The sequence below is a fragment of the Corticium candelabrum genome, chromosome 9 (assembly GCF_963422355.1).
Source record: "Corticium candelabrum chromosome 9, ooCorCand1.1, whole genome shotgun sequence".
Lineage (NCBI taxonomy): Eukaryota > Metazoa > Porifera > Homoscleromorpha > Homosclerophorida > Plakinidae > Corticium > Corticium candelabrum.
The window spans coordinates 407,039-427,303 of record NC_085093.1 but is presented as its reverse complement, the minus strand read 5'-3'; the positions used below and the strand labels follow the sequence as shown (position 1 = coordinate 427,303).

General features: G+C 41.2%; 3 protein-coding genes across 3 annotated transcripts; all 3 read left to right on the top strand.

Moving 5' to 3' along the window:
• Positions 1-3,273, top strand: LOC134184008 (uncharacterized). Its single transcript, XM_062651607.1, has 9 exons — positions 1-1,233; positions 1,288-1,461; positions 1,535-1,705; positions 1,769-1,942; positions 2,006-2,119; positions 2,185-2,324; positions 2,385-2,696; positions 2,757-3,155; positions 3,199-3,273. Exons 1-9 carry the CDS (start codon positions 195-197, stop codon positions 3,271-3,273), a joined length of 2,598 nt encoding a protein of 865 aa, XP_062507591.1. The 5' UTR covers positions 1-194.
• A 246-nt stretch (positions 3,274-3,519) lies between these two features.
• LOC134184007 (uncharacterized) lies at positions 3,520-20,218 on the top strand. Its single transcript, XM_062651606.1, has 52 exons — positions 3,520-4,150; positions 4,213-4,458; positions 4,523-5,044; positions 5,104-5,229; positions 5,294-5,416; positions 5,474-5,602; positions 5,676-5,798; positions 5,856-5,978; positions 6,051-6,164; positions 6,223-6,336; positions 6,407-6,520; positions 6,584-6,697; positions 6,770-6,883; positions 6,936-7,049; positions 7,108-7,221; positions 7,285-8,657; positions 8,723-8,785; positions 8,839-8,954; positions 9,022-9,126; positions 9,187-9,296; positions 9,360-9,444; positions 9,507-9,606; positions 9,792-9,883; positions 9,940-10,032; positions 10,088-10,237; positions 10,304-10,418; positions 10,536-10,639; positions 10,699-10,756; positions 10,816-11,160; positions 11,216-11,541; positions 11,600-11,672; positions 11,733-11,789; positions 11,849-11,977; positions 12,230-12,457; positions 12,519-12,807; positions 12,958-13,224; positions 13,275-13,351; positions 13,428-13,480; positions 14,181-14,662; positions 15,098-15,172; positions 15,233-15,450; positions 15,509-15,641; positions 15,702-15,892; positions 16,155-16,401; positions 16,949-17,053; positions 17,154-18,660; positions 18,720-18,895; positions 18,963-19,069; positions 19,129-19,284; positions 19,351-19,459; positions 19,515-19,651; positions 19,726-20,218. The coding sequence occupies exons 1-52, from the start codon at positions 3,619-3,621 to the stop codon at positions 20,032-20,034; spliced, it is 11,082 nt and encodes a 3,693-aa protein (XP_062507590.1). The 5' UTR covers positions 3,520-3,618; the 3' UTR covers positions 20,035-20,218.
• LOC134184582 (equilibrative nucleoside transporter 4-like) lies at positions 14,071-16,949 on the top strand. The gene is made up of 7 exons (XM_062652317.1): positions 14,071-14,662; positions 15,098-15,172; positions 15,233-15,450; positions 15,509-15,641; positions 15,702-15,892; positions 16,155-16,401; positions 16,703-16,949. Exons 1-7 carry the CDS (start codon positions 14,197-14,199, stop codon positions 16,843-16,845), a joined length of 1,473 nt encoding a protein of 490 aa, XP_062508301.1. The 5' UTR covers positions 14,071-14,196; the 3' UTR covers positions 16,846-16,949.
• Positions 20,219-20,265: the final 47 nt, after the last annotated feature.

Below are 20,265 nucleotides of genomic sequence, written 5' to 3'. Positions count from 1 at the left end.
CTCCATCTGTGATTGTGCCACCACCACTACCTCCATCTGTGGATGTATCACCAACAGTCAGTGTAGTTCCTTCACCAACAGTGTCTTCACCTCCACCTGTAATTGTGCCACCACCGCCACCTCCATCTGTGGATGTATCACCAACAGTCAGTGTAGTTCCTTCACCAACAGTGTCTTCACCTCCATCTGTGATTATGCCACCACCACCATCTCCATCTGTGGATGTATCACCGACAGTCAGTGTAGTTCCTTCACCAACAGTGTCTTCACCTCCATCTGTAATTGTGCCACCACCACCACCTCCATCTGTGGATGTATCACCAACAGTCAGCATAGTTCCTTCACCAACAGTGTCTTCACCTCCACCTGTGATTGTGCCACCATCACCACCTCCATCTGTGGATGTATCACCAACAGTCAGTGTAGTTCCTTCACCAACAGTGTCTTCACCTCCATCTGTGATTGTGCCACCACCACCATCTTCATCTGTGGATGTATCGCCAACAGTCAGTGTAGTTCCTTCAGCTACAGTGTTGTCTTCACCTCCACCTATAATTGTACCACCACCTCCTCCACCATCTGTTGATGTATCATCATCAGTCAGTGCCGTTCCTTCACCAACAATTGCTCCAACACAAACAATATCTTCAGTACCATCTGTAATTGCGCCACCACCTCCATCTGTGGATGTATCACCAACAGTCAGTGTAGTTCCTTCACCAACAGTGTCTACACCTCCACGTATAATTGTGTCGCCACGTCCTTCTCCATCTGTTGATGTATCAGTATCAGTCAGTGCCATTCTTTCACCAACAATTGCTCCAACACAGACAATATCTTCAGTACCATCTGTAATTGTGCCACCACCACCACCTCCATCTGTGGATGTATCACCAACAGTCAGTGTAGTTCCTTCACCTACAGTGTCTTCACCTCCACCTATAATTGTGCCACCTCCTCCTCCATCTGTTGATGTATCAGTATCAGTCAGTTCGGTTCCTTCACCGACAATTGCTCCAACACAGACAATATCTTCAGTACTATCTGTAATTGTGCCGCCACCTCCTCCTCCATCTGTGGGTGTATCACGATCAGTCAGTGTAGTTATTTCACCAACTATTGTTCTACAGACAGTTTCTCAAACATCAGCTTTGCTGGAACTTACTCCAGTTCCTTCAACTTTACTTACATCAACTATAGTACCAACAGTTGTTGCACCAACTCCATGTCACTGTAAGGTTTTTTGGCAAATTTATGTTTTTTGTTTTTGAAGTATACGTGTGATAGTGATTAATTGCCCTGTGCTGCATCGTCCAATGCATGGCAGTATATCTACTAACAACAATGTTTGCAATACAACCGTGCACTTTGGTTGTGAGGATTGCTACTTTCTTGTTGGTCACTCAAACTTGACCTGCCAGCCAAATGGAGAGTGGGATGGAAATCCACCTTCTTGTGAAGGTATTGTGACTTATCTACTTGTTGTTGCTTGAGATTATTGTATGTAATTGTATATGATTTATATTTTGTTTAGTTGGTCGCTGTCCAGAACTAGTTTCTCCTAACAATGGGTCATTGTCAACATCTAAGACATCATGCAATACAACTGTAGGTGTTGTGTGTGATGAATGCTATGAGTCCAGTATCGATTATTTGACGTGCTTGCCTGGTTTTTATTGGGACTATGAGGTTCCTACTTGTGAATGTGAGCAATAGAGTTACATACTTTGTGTATCTTTGCAGCATTAATCATTTTGCATTATTGTAGTTGTGTACTGCCCACCGTTAATGACGCCGTATGATGGCACAAAGAGCTCTGATAATACTGGGTGTGGTGTGGAAGTTCTTTTCAGTTGCATTGAAGGCTTTATGTTATCAGGGAACTCTTCTTTGGTTTGTATGACAAATGGAATGTGGAATGGTGTTACTCCGCAGTGCAAAGGTGTGATACTAGTTTATATCGATGAAATGGTAGGGTTTACTTTTTGCTTTATTGTATGGTCAGATGTGAATGAATGTTTGGAGTTTCCTTGTAACAATGACGGTACCTGTCACAACACGGTTGGTAGTTTTAGCTGCATATGTACTGCATACTTTTTGGGGCCTTTATGCGATGAAGGTACGAGTACTTCTGGTTTGAGTAATTGTACGATAAGCTAAGTTTTTGTTGTTTTTGTGTTGCAGATGCTGGTAATCTGTACTCATACGGTCCATCTCAGAATGACTTTATTCTTCCTCCTCTTGATGACTTTTCTCTTGGTCCAATACCTATTAATATTGAGTGCTTTCCATTTGGTCAAGTGCACCAGCACCAATCAGTCTATGTAAGAGTGAGAGCACTGCAGTACTGGATAGTACCTTTGAGATGGTTTTTGTTTGTGTAGATTTCGTCAAACGGGCTCATCTCATTTGATCAACCGTTTGCTGATCCATTTCCTCGTGTGTTTCCTGGTTTTACGTTTACATCTGTGGTGGCACCTTATTGGTCGGATGTTGACTTGCGAAGAGATGGCGATGTGTACTATAATGTATATAGAGATGTTGACTCTACATACATTCAAAGAGCTACAGCTGATGTTCGGATGTTTAGCAAGTATGACTCATTTACAGCAGTATGGGTATTGGTTGCCACGTGGGTTCAAGTTCCTAATTTTCCTGATGGATCTCCTAACTATTTTGATCATCTTTCGACTCTAGTAAGGCTGTTTTTTTTGTTGATACTATTTCATGAGAAATAATGTCTGTGTATTGTTTAGCGTAACACGTTTCAGGTTGTCGTAGCAACAGATGGTAGCCAGGCATTTGCAATTTTCAATTATCCTATTGATGGTCTGCAGTGGTCTGGTCGTGGGGCATCAGCTGTAGTTGGTTACACCACATTTGACAGCAACTTTTTTCACAGTCACTTTTTGTCTGGATTTCCGGATGTTGTAGACATTGATTCAAAATTGTTTCCATCCAATACAGAACACATGGGCCGATTGTTTTATCAACTCAGTGAGGATATCAACATTTGCTCTTCTAATTCAGTTTGTCTCAAGTGGGCTAGAGAGGATAGTGATCGTGATCAATTCCTTCCATGGCAGTTTTTTCTTCCATCATGTCCTTGCTCATTTTTTCAAGCCCGCAGAGATTTCAGATATCAAGTGTCTTCTGTAACAGCAACATCTATCTGCTATGCGTCTACTTTTCCTGTAGCATTTGGCTCTCAAGTTGAATGCTGCTATACATTTTCCTTTTTTGGTGGTGGTTTTTTTGGTGGTAGTTCTTTAGTAGTAGGCTTTCCACAAGGTGGCACAGCTAACCGATATCACTCACGGTTTTTTCCTTTTCTCCATGAGCAACATGATATTCAACCATACAGAGACTGCTGTGTCAATGCTGATCTTTGTCATCTTTATTATCAACGTCGACCCTCTCAAAACTGCTTTGGCTATTTTCCACCATTTTGGGGTAAAGTCATGCAGATGATATTGTATTTATGTTTGTTATGTAGTAATATTTTATTTATTAGCTTGGTTTTGGGGCGACCCACACATTAGTACTTTGGATGGAAAACAGTACACATTTAATGGTCTTGGTGAATATATTCTGTTGAAGACTGCTAATGAAACCTTTATGTTGGAAGGCCGCACTCGCTTGGTGGAGAACTCTACTGCCACTGTATTTTCTGCTTTCGCTGCGGCTGAGTTGAACAAGAGCAGTGAGTTGAGTGAATTCCATTTGAAGTCGAGTGTTGTTCACACTGAACTAACTAATGAAAACACTTTGCAAGTAATGGCCTGCTGCTACACAGAGGATGATTTGTCTTCTAGTTCTCCTACATTTGATAAGAGCGGTTGGCGTGACATCACAAATGACTTTAATGACCTTGATAATGTCACTCAGTTGGCACTGGACAATGTTGTATTGACACGACCGGACAACAAAAGCATAGTAGCTGCATTTGTTTCTGGGATTTCTGTGACAGTGGAGGTAAAGAAAGCTTCGTTGAGTGTAGTTTTTGCAGCTCCTGACTCATTCAAAGGAGATACACAAGGTTTGCTGGGCAAGTGGGATGGTGACAAATCAAATGATCTTGCTGCACGGAATGGAACAGTTATACACATTAACTCAACTGATCGAGCTATTCACAGTGTTTCACAGACTTGTATGCTAATTGTCTTGCTAGTTCTTAGTAATTTAATGTAGTGTTGGGGATGTGTTTTGTAGGGCAAGTGGATGAAGCTGAATCTTTATTTTACTATGGTGAAGGCAGTGGCTTGTCTACTTTTTCAAGACCTGATCACATTCCTGTGTTTTCTGATGAAGCTCTTGAGCGATACACACCTGAGCAACGAGCAGCTTGCAATGATGACCCTCAATGTCTTTTTGACACGGCTGAAACAGGTGATCCAGAAATAGGTCAGGAAACACTTGTTACCAACACGCAGCTACTCGAACAGTCAGCATCTCTCAGTAAGTGATCAGCTGGCTTGTTTATGTCTGTTGATGTCATTCATGTTTTGCTTACTCTGTGTAGTGAACTTTCCTCCAACTCTGAATGGCAGTAATGTTTTGAATGCAACCATTGGCGAGTTAGTGACATACACATTTATCGGATCAGACAGCGATACATTCAATGTGACATTAGACGGTATTCTTCCTCCATCATCAGATTACACATTCACAAGAACTGGGGATGAGTTCAATTTTATATGGACACCAACATCATCTGAAGTTGTGTCTCTTGTGTTTATTGCCAATGATACGACTGGCTTGAGCAGTCAACTTCAGCCACTCGTTCGTTTGTGTGCTTGTCGATTGGAGAAGAATGCTACATGTGTGATATCTGAAGCAAGTGGAGGTGAAAATCTGTTTGTGCTTGAGGACTGTGAATGTGGCATTGGGTGGCAAGGAAAATTTTGTGGTGTGGATATCAATGCATGTTTGACATCCAACTGTCCTCATGGCACCAACTGTACTGATCGACGTGCACCAGACACTGGTTTTGACTGTGGGTCATGTACTCCAGGACTTGAAGTGGTAGATGGGAAATGTGAAGGTAAGGTGATTTAGATGTGCTATCACTTTTATGCAGATTGAGCTTTTATTTTGGTGCAGACATTGATGAGTGCATAAACGATACACTGAACAATTGTCAACATTCATGTGTCAATCAAGTACCATCCTTTAGTTGCGAGTGTCGCACAGGGTTCACCTTACAAGATGATGGTGTCAACTGTTCAGGTGTCAATATTTTTTGGGTGCTGCAGTGCACAGTAGGCAGGAAGTTTGTTTTACTTTATGTTAGATGTCAATGAGTGTGAAAATGGCAACCCATGCCATCAAGTTTGTAACAACGTACCAGGTTCTTTTCAGTGTGATTGTTTCAATGGATTTCTTCTTCTTTCTGCTGATAACATCACTTGCGCACGTATGTCAGCTGAGCAGAAATTTTGACAGGTATGTTCAAGTGATTGTTTTGTTACAGCTGAAGAAGTATGTATGACGAGAGAAGCAGATTGTGAGCAGGTGTGCTCTCGAAATAAGAGTAGTGGGGTTGAAACCTGCAGTTGCAATCAAGGTTATCAGCTTGATTCTAATGATCGCAACTGTTCTGGTATGATCATATATCACTGGCACTTGTTTGTATGAAAATTTAATGGATTTGGGTCTGGTTTCTCTTCAACTAGATATTAATGAATGCAATGAGAATTTGGATAACTGTGATCAAACATGTGTGAACACAAATGGATCGTTTACTTGCCAGTGTAATATTGGCTATATACTAGAATCTGATCGACACACTTGTACAGGTTGAGCTTGCATTTACAGTGTGAAAGGGTTTGCAGACTGATTGTATTTATGTATAGATATCAATGAATGTTTGGAGGATCCATGCACTAATATTACTGGACAGCAGTGCAGCAACTTGCCTGGCTCGTTTAATTGTTCATGTCCACTTGGCACTGAAGTTATCGGTAGTGCTTGCAAACGTAAGTTTTTGCTGCTTGTTGGTTACTGTTTGTTGTGACCACTTTAATTGTTGTATGGTGGTTGATGCATAGTTGCTGACGATTGTGCTTCTGGTCCATGTCTAAATGATGGTGAATGCTTTGATGGTCTGGGCATGTTCACGTGTCGGTGTAGCTCTGGCTACACAGGAGTTGTGTGCGATAAAGGTTAAAACTTTTAATTTTGCGTTTATCTGGATGCTGTACTGAAATTATTTGTTTCCAGAGCTAAATGAATGTGACTCAAATCCGTGTCAGAACAACGGAACCTGTACTGATCAGTTTGACAAGTTTAAATGTGATTGTATCCCAGGTTATGAAGGAGACTCATGTGAGAGAGGTAGGTCAAGTCACATGTCCAATTCCGACTTCTACAATTGAGTGTCATTGTTGTCATATGTTGAGTGCAGAAACAGATGAGTGTGGATCGTCGCCTTGTCAAAATGGAGCAACATGTGTAGATGCTTTCCTCAGCTTCACATGCATCTGTATTATTGGATATGAGGGAATTATGTGTGAAACAAGTAGCTGTGGAATTTGTTAACGTCTTGAATGCGTATACGTGATGTGATGTTTGATGCTTTTAGATATCAACGAGTGCATGTCTCTGCCATGTCGGAATGGAGCCATGTGTGAGGATGGTGTCAATGGCTATAATTGTACGTGTGTGCCAGGCTTCACTGGTGTGTTATGTGAAACAGGTCAGTACGCATGTTTATGTAGAAGTAGCTTACTAATTTATTATTATCTTGTTTGTTATATTACATGTGTAGAAGTGAATGAATGTGATTCATCACCATGTCAAAACAATGCTACATGCATTGATCAAGTGAATAAATATGATTGTCAATGTATGACTGGTTATACAGGACAGCAGTGCGAAACAGGTAATGGGATCGGTTGGATAGAATATTATGTGTGTAAATTCTGCATTTACAGAAATTGATGAATGTGCTTCAAATCCTTGTCAGAATGGCGGTACTTGCACAGATCTACTGGATAGCTATACATGTAACTGTACCGAAGGCTACATTGGACTAGACTGTGAAACCGGTAAGGAGAAATACTGAAATTGTTGTGTAATCATATTCATATTTCTTATGTCCAATAGATTTTAATGAATGTGAAAGCAATCCTTGTTTCAATAGTGGAGTTTGTGTGGACCATGTCAATAGTTTTGATTGTACCTGTGCAAGTAGATTCAGTGGATCACTTTGTCAAATTGGTGAGCAGTAATTCAATGGTGATCTGCAGTATGTGTTAAACTTGCGTTGTGTGTGATATGCAGCACCAAACAGAACTGTTCCTTGCACTGATGAATTTGAGTCGGGAGACTGTGATGATGTTGTTACTTGTGCTGAGGCTGCTTTTCCTTGCTCCTATTCATACTTTACTGAGTTCCTCTTGCCATTGTGCAAGTTACAGGACAGCGCATCAACTGCAGTGGGATGGTCAACGGCAGCCAGCTCATGCTTGATGGAACAAATACATGATTACTTTACCTCAAACTACATCAGTCAACCATCATCCACAGAGTGTATTGAGTTTCAACGGTTTATGTTTCATTCACAGCAACAATGTCTCAATTTTTCTCTGTGCAGTAGCAACATTAGCCGTTCTGATGCAGATATTGTGTCAAGTGTGTTTAATAGCCTTTCTCCCCTTCGTGATGCAAACATAGAACAGATGTTGCAACTCATCGATTCTTGCCCAGGAGATGGTGTTGACTTACTTGCTGATAGTTTGAGGGATAAAGGCTTTGTTATCTGTGTAGTGGTTGAATTGTTAGCAGGTGAAGATGAGGAAGCTATAGCAGCAACTGTTCGCACCAGACTTTCGAACCTCGTTGCATCAGTGACAGGACGTGTTAGTAATGTTTCATCTTTTGATTCTAATGCGTGTCCAGCATTGCCTTCTGACAACAACAGCCGGAGACGTCGAAGCATAGTTGACGATGACATGGTACGAATTCGAAGGAATACAGGAACAGTTGCTCCTTCCAATACTACTGTTCAGCTGGCATTTTTGAGTAGTGGCGATAATGCTGTCAGTTTGTCAACATTATGTGACAATACATCAACTGTGGGTGATGCAAGTCTGGGTTGTTCAGTGTGTGGTAATGGTGTGTTAAATGTTGCTAATGAGAGCTGTGACGATGGAAATGAAATGTCTGGTGATGGTTGCTCTAGTGATTGTGTCATTGAGCCAGGTTATGATTGTAACGTCAATGTGGCACCTAGTGTTTGCATAAACAAGACTTGTGGTGATGCCATTCTTGTGTCTGGAGAGGAGTGTGACAATGGAAATCAGCGAGGTTGTTCTAACTGTTTGATTGTTCAAGGGTTTGAATGCTCTGACGTATTCTACGAAAGTAGTGTGTGCTTCAGTTGTGGCAATCGATTAGTGGAAGAGCCAGAGCAGTGTGACAATGGACTCAGTGGTGCTATTGATGGTTGTAATAATACCTGCTCTGTTGATCCTCTCTGGGACTGTACATCTGTGATTGACGAGGAAAGTGTTTGTAAACATGTTGCTGTCAACTTCAATGTTGCCGATGTCACGACTCTGAATCCTCCCGTCATTGACTTTATTGCTGCTGGTGCTGTGCTGTTTTTAGTAGAGGAAGTTGGACAACTGGATAGTAGTCGTTTTAGTAATACAGTAAGCAAGCATTTCAGAGAAATCATTCTGTTCATGATGATGGCATCATGATGGTGTTGTTTCAGAACTGGAAGAGTATAGAAATTGCTATGTCTATTCCATCATCTTCTAACATCTTTTTTGAAAACGTAGGTAATTTCTATAGGTGCAGTGTATCTTTCCTGTAGATTCTGTTTGTTAGATTGATTATGCACGAGACCGAGCAGTTCTTCAAAATAGGATAACATCAGATGACTTTACGGCATTAAATAATGCCATTTCAGAGGATCAAAGTGTTGCTGATGTTGTTGTAGGAGAGTAAGTATTACATTGTGATTTTGTCAACTCGTGTGGGTATGATTGTGTTACTTGAAATTCTTTTCAGGAGGCACAAACGATTTGCACGTTTGAGTAAGCCTGCTAATCTTACTCACGTGTTACTGTCTTTGGTGTTTCATCATTCTGCTACTGACGTCCAGGGAATTTTTAGGTAATTTTTATGATTGTGAATTAGGTATATGGATAAATGAATTTGTATGTGCATGTGAAGGTATGTTAACTTGACAATAGTGGATATTTTTGATGATCGAGCTCCAACAGTTATGATCACTCTGAGATATATTGGAACAAATGCTAACTCACCAGTCGTCAGTATTGCTGGTCGGCACCTTATTGTCTCATAGTGCATGTGTGAATGATGACAGCAGTGGTTGTTGATTATAGAGAATGTGACAGACTTAGTGGAACCTAGGCAAGTTGTCTCTCCAACGAGTGGAAGTCTAAATGTAACTGATGTTGATAATGATGTGTAAGAAATATCAGCACTTGTGAGGAAGTTGTGCAGGTTTATGCTTGTTTGCATGTTTTCAGGTACCAAATCAAGTCTGCAAGTGTGACAATACTGAGTGATAGTGAGAATTTAGTGTACCAGAGACTGAATGCTACGGGGACATCTTCTATAACAGTGATGGTGTGTGTGTGTGTGTGTGTGTGTGTGTGTGTGTGTGTGTGTGTGTGAGTGTGTGCGTGTGTGTGTGTGTGTGTGTGTGTGTGTGTGTGTGTGTGTGTGTGTGTGTGTGGACGCACACATGTTCCCCGCTATTTTCTTTGCTGTGTTTAAGTTGTCTTGCTATTAGTTTTGTATGTGTATTGCAGTATGACCCAGCAGCAGGAGAACTGTCTTTCACGGGATATGCTTCTGAGATGGAATATCAGTCTGCACTGAACTCTGTTGTTTATATTAACACGTAAGCATTTTGGAATAATTGATACGACATCCTTATTTTAGTTATTACTTCTTTAGTTTTGAAGATATTGGAGGATTGCCATTTCAGTACGTCATTATAAGATTTAGTGTTTCTGACGGGGACAACCCTCCTGGCACAGCAGAAGTGATGTATGGTGAACTAGCTCATTTTCAGTATTTGTTTTTATCCTATTTTGTGTTGTAGGATTCGTTTCATAAATGTGAATGATGCTCCTGTGTTGCTAATCGCCGGACAGATGCACGTGAATGTTTCGTACATTGAAGAAGGTGGTCCAACAAACTTTGCCCAAAACTCAGTAAATATTACAGACAGCGACAACAAGAATCTTAGAGGGTGAGTTTTCAATTAAATCTAAAATTCTGTGTGATCTTTTGTATGGCCTTAATTAATATGTTATAGGGCTACCATTGTGCTACAAAATAAGGAGGATGGAGATCTCATATCTGTCAATACAAGCATGTTTGGGTCTATAATCAATGTCGTTCCAACCTCTGGAAATGGTCTCATTCAGCTGGTGAGTTTTATGGCTTATCAGTTAGACTTATAGTTACTAGAGAGAGAGGTCGTTAACCAACGCAGCAGTAAATTGTAAACTAGTGGTTGTAAATTTTACTGCTTGTTGTACTGCCAGGATTTGAATGGTGATGCTCCTATTGAAGTTTATGAAGCTGTCATTGAGTCTCTTTCCTTTTCCACGACGCTGCCAAGGCCAAGTTTTCTCATTGATACAACCAGGTTGGAGTGTACTGATAATGGAGCCTTGGAATACAGGATATAGAGGTTTCTTTCTACAGGGTTGTTCTTGTAACTGTTTCTGATGGCACTAACTCGAGTAATGTCGTGGAAATTAATGTAACAATGACTACTCACAATTTAAGCAATTGATTTTGTTATTGATCTGTTGTGTGTAGGTTGCTGTTGTGCCTCTGAATGATGGCCCTATTGTGCAGTTTAATCCTACTGCTGATCCTACCAAGTTTGCTTCATTGGCTGATCGCAGCCATGCTGTCGGTATTATTGAAGAAGGGCAGCCAGTAGATGTGATGCCAAGTACAACGACAGTTAGAGACGTTGATAGCAATAACGCAAGAGGAGCAACCATACAACTGAGCAGTGTTTCGAATGGATTAGACGAGATGTTGACTGTTAATGAAACTCTTGCTCAGAGTCTTGGTATTATTGTCAATGTATCAAGGTATAATACATCTATCAATATAACTCTAGATGGTATCCAAAGCTTTGATGCATATCGAGAGGTATTAAACATGAAATAGCCTCTGGGCTGATGGATATTTATCGTTTTTTTTTTAGGTGCTTCTGACACTTCAGTATGTGAACACGGAGATGTTTGAGCCACACGAAGGTCCTAGGATTGTGGTTGTTATTGTGGTAGATGAGGATGGGGCAGCAAGTCTACCAGCTATTATCACTGTTACTGTGACGAGAATAAATGATCCACCTGAGTTGAATGTTGGTGCTGGGTTTGGTGAGAATGATAGCATAGAGTTTACTGAGATACCAGATGGAGATAGAGGTGTGGGCATTCACATTATGAGTAAGCCACATCGTGTTGCAATTAAGAATGAGGAGGAAAGCACACAGAATGAATATATACAACAGCTGACAATGCAGCTCAGGTTTTTTGTGCTACAGCCATTATATGTGCAAGTCACTGTCACCATTGTTGTGTGCTAGGGCTACTGGATGCGGGACACTTGATGAAAAAGAATATGTATACTTGCTGGAGTGTCCTGGTGGTGGATTTGTGGTAAGCATGTTGATTGTAAACTGACTTGGTAGATTATATGATGATCTTGGTTTTTTGAAGTGCCGTTTTGCAAACGATGGTAAAGGAATAGAGATTTCTCGAGGCTCATCTGCAGTAGTAAGGCAACTGTAGTCTTGCTGTGGCCTAACGGATACAGGGATTAATGTTTCGTGTAGTCTGCTGCTGATATCAGGAGGAGTCTGGAAATTGTTTTGAGCTTGGGCACGTTCTATATTAATTTGGCAAGTGAACCAACCATCTTCTGTTCAGTTGGAGCAAACCAATCTGTGGAGTTCGAGCGTTTTGTAAGTGTGCTATTTGTTTTTGTTAGGAGTTACCCTTCTTTGACAGTTTCCATTGTTATACCACAGACATGTACATACCTACATGATACATCCATCCATCCATACATACATGTAGAGTGCACATAGTACATATTACACACATACTTGTTTGAGCCGGTGTGCTTGTTGTGGGTCTTGACAAGGGTACAATGCCAATGGTGGTGCCACATTGTAGATATGTGATGTTTTGTATTTGTGTTTATTGTCCCTCAGATTGATGTAACTATCACTGACAGTGGCTCTCCTGCTCTAAATTCGTCAGTAAGTATTCGTGTCAACATAACAACAACAAATGACATTCCTCCAGAGTCGTCGCTGTCTGTGATTGATGGTTGTGAAGCAGTTCTGCCTAACGAAGGAAGAGATTTATCACTTTTTGATGATGCAACATCACGAAAGAAACGTGAAGTGATGGAGAAGAAATATATACCCAAGCAAAAGGCAATGACTGCTCTAATATAGAACATGAATCTGAAATTGTATTACTTTGATGATTGTACAGGCTCCAGAAGTGTTGTCTGTTACAACCATGCACTATCCTACAGGCAATCTAGAGTCTGGATCATCTCTCCTTATTAAGTTCTCTCATCACACGAATATGCCAGCCGTCTTGAGGCCTGCTGACCTCCGCCGAGTTATTGTTCTTAATCCACCACGTTTGATGAATTCATTGCATATGGCAGTTTGGCATGATCCTCAGACACTACGTATCATCTTTCCTGCCTTGGATAAGATCAATGATGAAGTGGTTTCTGTCAAAGATGTGTACCTTACATTTGTGGTGCCAAATGGTAATCAGTAGTTAGTGAACATTTCTAGTCTTGAACTCCAGACTGTAGCAAGACTGTGTCACTTCACAGCCTTGCAAGTTGTCTTGGGTCTGAGAGTAAAGTGATGTTGTAGGATGTGAAGGAGTAGTATCATGACATTTTTTCTTCTAGGCACTTGTGAAGAGACAGATGTCTGTGAGTATGGTATATGTCATGCTGATGAGTGGTCGTGCAGTACTACTGGTTCGTACAACGCTCATCATGGTACATCTTTACACACTGCTGACACACAAGCTGCTAACAGCGAGACCAGACCGATGCAGTCTGGTGATGACATACAACAGACTCAACTGCAAAACTGGTGTCTTGAGTTCCTCTTGCTTGCCTTCACATGCATTGTCACGGCTGCTATTGTTGTTATGTTGAAGTTTAAAGGCTGAAGGTTTGTGCCACTTTTATTTGAACTGCATCATTCTATTTCACTGTAGACTGCATTGATGTAGGCGCTCTAGGTGATGCTGGTAATAAGAGTTTCTTTCAGAGAACTAGAAAATATGACATTTTTGTTTGTTCGTAATTAGCTTAAGATGTAGTCAAGGTTTGGTATCATGCTGGTGATGGTTTGTTTTTAGATGCTTTAGATCTGGTTGGTAGGATTTGTTAGGAAGTGGAAGAAAGAAAATGCAGTGTTTAGGTTAACGTTGATGTTAAAAGTATGTAAACGGTTACAGTGAGTTAATGTATCCAGTATATGCTGTGTTTAGTTGTGTGTGGTTTGTCGCAGGTGGCGTGTATGCACGTGTACATGCAAGACATCATAGGAAATCGCGAAAGGCCAAATTTGCTAGGCCATGACCTTTTTTCTATGAATCTGCAAACGGCAGTGACTTATTGGGTAGGCAATCTGGAATAAATCCATGACTGATTCCTTGACATGTGATGCTGGTGTTGATGTCTCAGACAGATAGCCTGTGTTCCACTGTACAGATCTCCATACTACTAGTAGTGTTTCGGTGCAGAGTATCCATGAATAGTACAGTGTATATGCACGTCCCGCCCTAAGCAACTAAAGCTTGGCAGCATCTGAGTTCTTGCTTGCGTGGATAAAATTTACGGGACCGGATACAATGTTTGCCCTAGGTACTGCCAAAACACCGGTGTACATGTAACAAAATATACGGGCGATAGTAGATACTATCCAGGGGAATAGTTCCCATCCGCGACCGGGATACGTTATCCGGGTGCTTTGGCACACCAGAGCCTACCGCGCGGTACATACAGGGCTGCTGTACAGTGTACCGCCGCTGGGATACCGAATGCGGTGTGAGTTGGAGCTGTTGGACCGTTTGGTAACATTTGGTGCTTAGAGAAAACCTAAACGTACGGGTGCTCAGGTTGTTTGCAGCAAGTATGGACGACGCTGATGCCTCATTTGAAGACGAAGAACGCGAACGATCAGTGGACTGTCAACCATTGCAACATCAGCGTCGAGAAGAAATGTTGGACGACGCGTTGGCTGCTGCTGATTCAGGGAAAGCGATGTATCTGGCGTTTGTTGTGATCGGTTCCGGCTTCCTGTTTCCCTACAACAGCTTCATCACTGCAGTCGACTACTTCCAAGCCATATATCCAAGCAAGAGATACGAATTCTTCGTGACTCTGGTCTACTTCTATACGACGTTGTGTGCTGTCTTCTTGAGTAACGTCGTTCTGCGAGTAGTTGGACTCGAGTCACGTATTCGTGTGAGTTATGTCCTTTTCTGCTTTCCTCTGGTGACCGTCATGGTGCTGACTTCAGTTATTAGTAACGAGGGCACTGACACCACTTTTGCTGTGACCATGATTGGGATTGTTGTTGTGTCATTTGCTGGGGGAAGTAAGTGCTTTTGTATTAATAAATTTAATTAATTAATTAAGTAAATTAATGAAGTTTGGAGTGACAGACAGTTCATTTTCTGTGTTCAATACTAGTATGGTTGTTTTATGCATGGTTACAATGACTGTAAATTTTGGGTTAGTTTTTGATGCTTTGTATATAAGCACAGAACCACTGAATCAATTAAAATAGTTAATGTTTTACATTCTAAGTGAAGCTAGTCACAGATAACAGCACCTAAAAAAATTAGATTTGGCAATGAGTCACTAAATCAATTCAAGGCAGCTGCAGTTGTCACTGTCTACAGTATGATTTCAGAGTAGAGCAGTCAGACAAACTTTTAGACAGAAAAGAGACTAGAATGTTTTACGTAGTAGTTATGCTTTTAATAGTTTAAATGATAGAAGTTTGTATATTGGCAGTTTCATTTTACAGTTCAGCAAGCCAGTTATTATGGATTTACTGGGATGTTGCCTCGAAAGTATACACAAGCAATTATGACTGGAGAAAGTAATGTGATATATTGATGTCATGGTTATTCTTGAATGGAGTGGGAAAGTGCTGTATTAGGTGTTGCTGGTCTTGCTGTTTCCATTGACAGACTTATTACCAAGGCAGCATTTTCATCTTGCAGAACCAGTGCTTTGGTATTTTTTGGCATTGCATTGGTGTTCAATATTGTCTGTGCTGCACTGTATGAATTTGTCCAACGCACATCATTTGTTCAACATCATCTAATGACATGCCACAGTGTGCATGATCATGTTGGAGTCTATCGATCATTGCGTGTGAGCCAATAGAAAGTAATATCTAGATTAATATAGTGATTTCACAGTATTTGTGCAGGCCGAAAATGTGACAGAGCTGCAAGTGTATTCTGGTACACAGAGTAATGATGCTGATTGTATTCAGCTAGATAAACACAATACTACTAGTGAATTATCTGGTAGATTTGGACTACTACTCAATAAACTTGGAGGTATGGGTTAGTTACATTTAGAACTTGGTTGCGCTTTAATTTTGTCAATCTGTGGAACAGAAGGTTGGCAAATTAGAAAACATGTTATTCGGAGGCTTTGGCATCTTATGCTGACAATCAGTGTTGTCTATTTTGTTACTCTGTTGCTCTTTCCTGGACTGCTAAGTGAAGTAAAAGGACCTGCTTTTCGAGATGATTGGCTGCCAGTAATACTGATTGCAATCTTCAACCTGTTTGACTTCGTTGGCAAAGTAATATACTGATTGTAATGTACATTGTACATGCAATAATCATACTATAGCAGCAGAATATTTGCTCAGTTAGTCAGTAGTTATTACTCAATGAGCAGAATTATTAATTTTTTGACATTGAACTGCACAAACGACTCTTACAAATACAGAATTATTAAGTTTTTATTGTTCTCATGTAATGCAATGTAACGTCTTTCTACTGAAACAGGGCATACACCAGTGTAATGAGCTGATCAATAATTTTTATTGGTTGTTTTAATAGGTGTTTGCAAATTGGCATTATAAATGGAAGGAAGGACATTTAATTGCCATCAGTTTGGCCCGTTTTGTGTTGATCCCACTATTGGTGCTGTGCATCGTACCGTGTCAGTCACCAGCCTTTGGATCTGCAAGTGAATATGTTGCGATGGCTTTGGCAGCAACTATTGGAATAACAAACGGCTACTTTGGATGCATGGCTATGGTGCTATCTCCATCGAGAGTTGAGTCAACGTTAAGGGAAGTGGCAGGTATGTATGTTGGTGCAATCACAGAATGAAATGGTGTTGTTAGATTCATGATGGTATTGATATGCCTTCATAGTTTCACACAGTCACTATTCATGTGGCAGTCTTCTCAATATTATAATAGCTGGCTAAGTAAAAAATGTAGGCAATCTATTGAACAGACTAACAGTCAGTCTTGTAAGTTGTTATGCTGAGTTTCTACTAGTAAAAATGAGGACATGACATGCAGGGCTGGTCTGGTCTACCTGCGCGTGTCTATTTTGATCCAAGAAGAATTTCACGTTTATGATCATTTTTTGTTTAGGGAATTTAATGACACTCATGTTATTGTTGGGTCTCACAGCTGGCGCCACAATGGCTTTCCTCCTCAACCATCTCACAAGCTCAGAGGAAGGCAGTCTATGTTACAACAGCAACGCCACAGTCATGAACAATTCTACGTGCTAGAGATTGTATACGTTTTTTATATTACTATTTAACTCCAAACTTTAAAATATATTGCTGTATTGTACTGTACGCATTTGATGTGCAAACTGTAACGGGTGTGTAGACGTATGGAACACTATCTGCGCATGCGTCGCGGGACAGCTGTTTCCTTTGTTCTCAGCCCATTCATTCGACATGAATCGAAGACAAGACGGTGGAAGACAAACAGGTATGCACAGACAAAACCAGACTACTAAAACGCTGCTAGGAAACCGTGGCCAGCTACTCCTACTTTGTCACGTGATCATTGACAATTACATTTGTTGCAGACCGTAATTATACCCGAGGGGATCGATATCGTCGTCGTGCCGCAGATGCCAATAACGAGCACTACACAGTCATAGAGAGAGAGAGGGAGAGGGAGAGAAGGAACTTGCAGGGCAGAAGGAGACGACACGATAGACCAGTTTCTGTTGACTACGACAGACAGTTGCCAGTGCACGCTCGTTTTCCGTCTGGATCTGGACGCCACGCGAACAACTGGAACGCGTCGCGAGCAGATTGGAACCGCCTGTCACTGCAAATAATGGATGAGGTGCGAAGACGTGAACCTGATGATTATGCGAGACGTTCTTCTCACTCAACAAGTCTGGCCCTGCCTGATGATGCACGTTATTATCCCCAACCGCCGTCTGCGAGTAGTAGACAGATTTCTGATCGTGAACGTGGTCTGCCTACTTCAGAAAGCGCAGATTCGGTTGAAGTCAATTATTCCTCTGTTGATAGGTCGGTTGGCAGGCGAATGGGTTGGGATCTGAGGCAGACTGATTGGGCAAGACCGTCTAGCCCGGTGCTTCAGTCCTATAATCATTTAAGGTCTTCCTACACACATACCAGGACTCCGAGTACAAGTGGAGAAGAAGATGTAACAAGAAGCTCGTCTTCGTCTTCGACGACAAGAGAGGGTTCCATGGATGTACAACAGTGGCGTTCCGGTTTGAATGATACCTCGCTTGAACGGCCTTCCAACTTTTCACAAGATGTCAGAGCATTAGCTCTAAAACTCAACAGCCTATCTCAGATCTCATCCAGTCATGATCCCGACATTGACCGAGCAGATGATATTTATCCCAGTGAACAAATGCATGCTGCTGTGCAGGCAGAGAGAATATCGGTATCTGACGGATCAGCCGAAGCTTCTGTAAAGACACCAGTACAAAATGAGGAACAAGTATCAGGAATTATTAAATGTGTGGTACATTTGAGGGACCAGCTGGCAACAAACTGTACACCTCATTGGCCACTTGATGGTTTTATTGCCAAGACTTTGGTGAGAGCTGCAGTAGTCTTTCTTTCCTATGGAGCTGCATGGGCTATTCTTGGAGATGACATGTTACCTTGTTCGTTGCTCTTTTCATTTGCACTGTTGACTATTCTCTCAAGTATTGGTGGTTTTTTGGCAAGGATTATTTACCTGCCACCATTGGTTGGAATGATTCTTGTAGGTTTCTTGTTTAAAAACATACCAGAATTTGTAGGACAAACTTCGTCTGATGATTTAACAAATTCCAGTAACAACAACACGACAGCTTGTGGGATGGAAACTAAGAGAGAATGCTATGATTTGGATGATAAGTGGTCATCTATAATTCGAAGTGTTGCATTAGTGATTATTCTGACTCGAGCAGGTCTTTGTCTCAATGCCGAGGTGCTTAAACACATGAAATTTATTGTTTCACGACTTGCATTTCTTCCTTCATTGGCCGAGGCATCTGTGGAAGCAGGAGTAGCTCACTATCTATTGGATATGCCGTGGGATTGGGCATTTATGACCGGGTATCAATTCTGTTGTGACGCTTTTATAGAAACTTAATGTACTGACATGTTTATTCTAGTTTTGTTAATGCTGCAATATCACCAGCTGTTGTAGTATTAGGTCTCATTTCATTGCAAAAACGGGGATACGGAACTGCACAAGGAATTCCTACACTTCTTATTGCAGCAGCTACTGGTGATGATGCACTCAATATCGGTGGCTTTAGTATCTGCTTGAGTATTGCATTTCGTGAAGGTGAGCTTTGCAAGAGTATCAACAGTTATGTAGAATTATAAGTATATTAAAAATTGTTATTTTTCAGGGAGTTTAATGTTCAATGTGTTTCGACCCCTCGTGGAACTTGCTCTCGGTTTGACTTGGGGTTGTATATTTGGTGTTTTGTCTTGGTGGCTGCCGAGCTTTGACAGGGTACTTTCCGTTTGCCTGTGAAATTGATATTTGAGTACTGTACAGTCATTTATTGACAGAGTCGAGGGTTTAAGGCTCGGAATCGTCTTGTCTACTTACTGGCTTGTGGACTTTTGACCGTGTTTGGTGGCAAGAGAGCTGGATTCACTGGAGCTGCAGCTTTAGGAGTAGTTGTTATGTCTTTTGTCGCATCTCGTGGTTGGAACACAGAAAAGGTTGATGAGTCTGCGAATGATTTTATTGTGTGTCAGTGTGGTATGTGTGTAATATTTTACTTGTAGGGAGCTGTTTCTAAAAGCTTCAAAATTCTTTGGGAATTTGCTCAACCGGCACTGTTTGGCTTAACTGGAGCCTCTGTTGATGTTGATTTTCTTGCCGCTGATATCATTGGTAGATGATGTCATTGGTATTGGTCGTGTGTATTATTGATGAGGTACTCTAACAGGATTGGGATTGGCTATGCTTGCAGCTGGACTTGTTGCGAGGTTACTGGTCACCTACTTAGCAGTATGTCGTCAAGGGTTCACAAAGAAGGAACGGATTTTTATTGCTCTAGCTTGGCTACCAAAAGCCACAGTACAGGTAGGTGTGTCAGTATTTTCGTTTGCTTGGTTGAAGCAACTGTGCTATGTTTGAGGATGTGTGTACATGTGCAGGCAGCTATCGGTTCTATTGCATTTGACAAGGCAAAAGAATGTAGTTTGGGCAAGGAATGCGAGGGATACAAGGAATTGGGAAAGAAACTGGTGACAGTTTCTTTCTTAGTTATAGTCATGTGTGCACCCATTGGAGCAGCAGCAATTCAGTTTTCTGGTCCACATTTGCTTCGTCGAGAACAATCAGCAGGTCTTAACAGTTCTGTTAATGATATGGTTGGAAGTGCAGAAAATGGTAGATCTCTTGGCCAAAACAAGTCAGCTAACAATACGCGAGTTGATGTTAATGGAATGGAGACAAGCGTCTAAGCTAAGATGCTCATGATGATTTAATTAACATATAGTATTACTTGATTAATTAACTGATGTGATTGCTTAGTTCTCTATTTATGTGAGCTGTTGTTTTTGCAGTCCTATTGACAGGCTTATGAATTTGGTAGAACTTTTTTTGCAGTGTACCAAATTAATATTTGTACATGTATGGATGATTATTTGCCCACTTTTGTGCACAATGCGCATGCGCGACGGCATACACAGTGT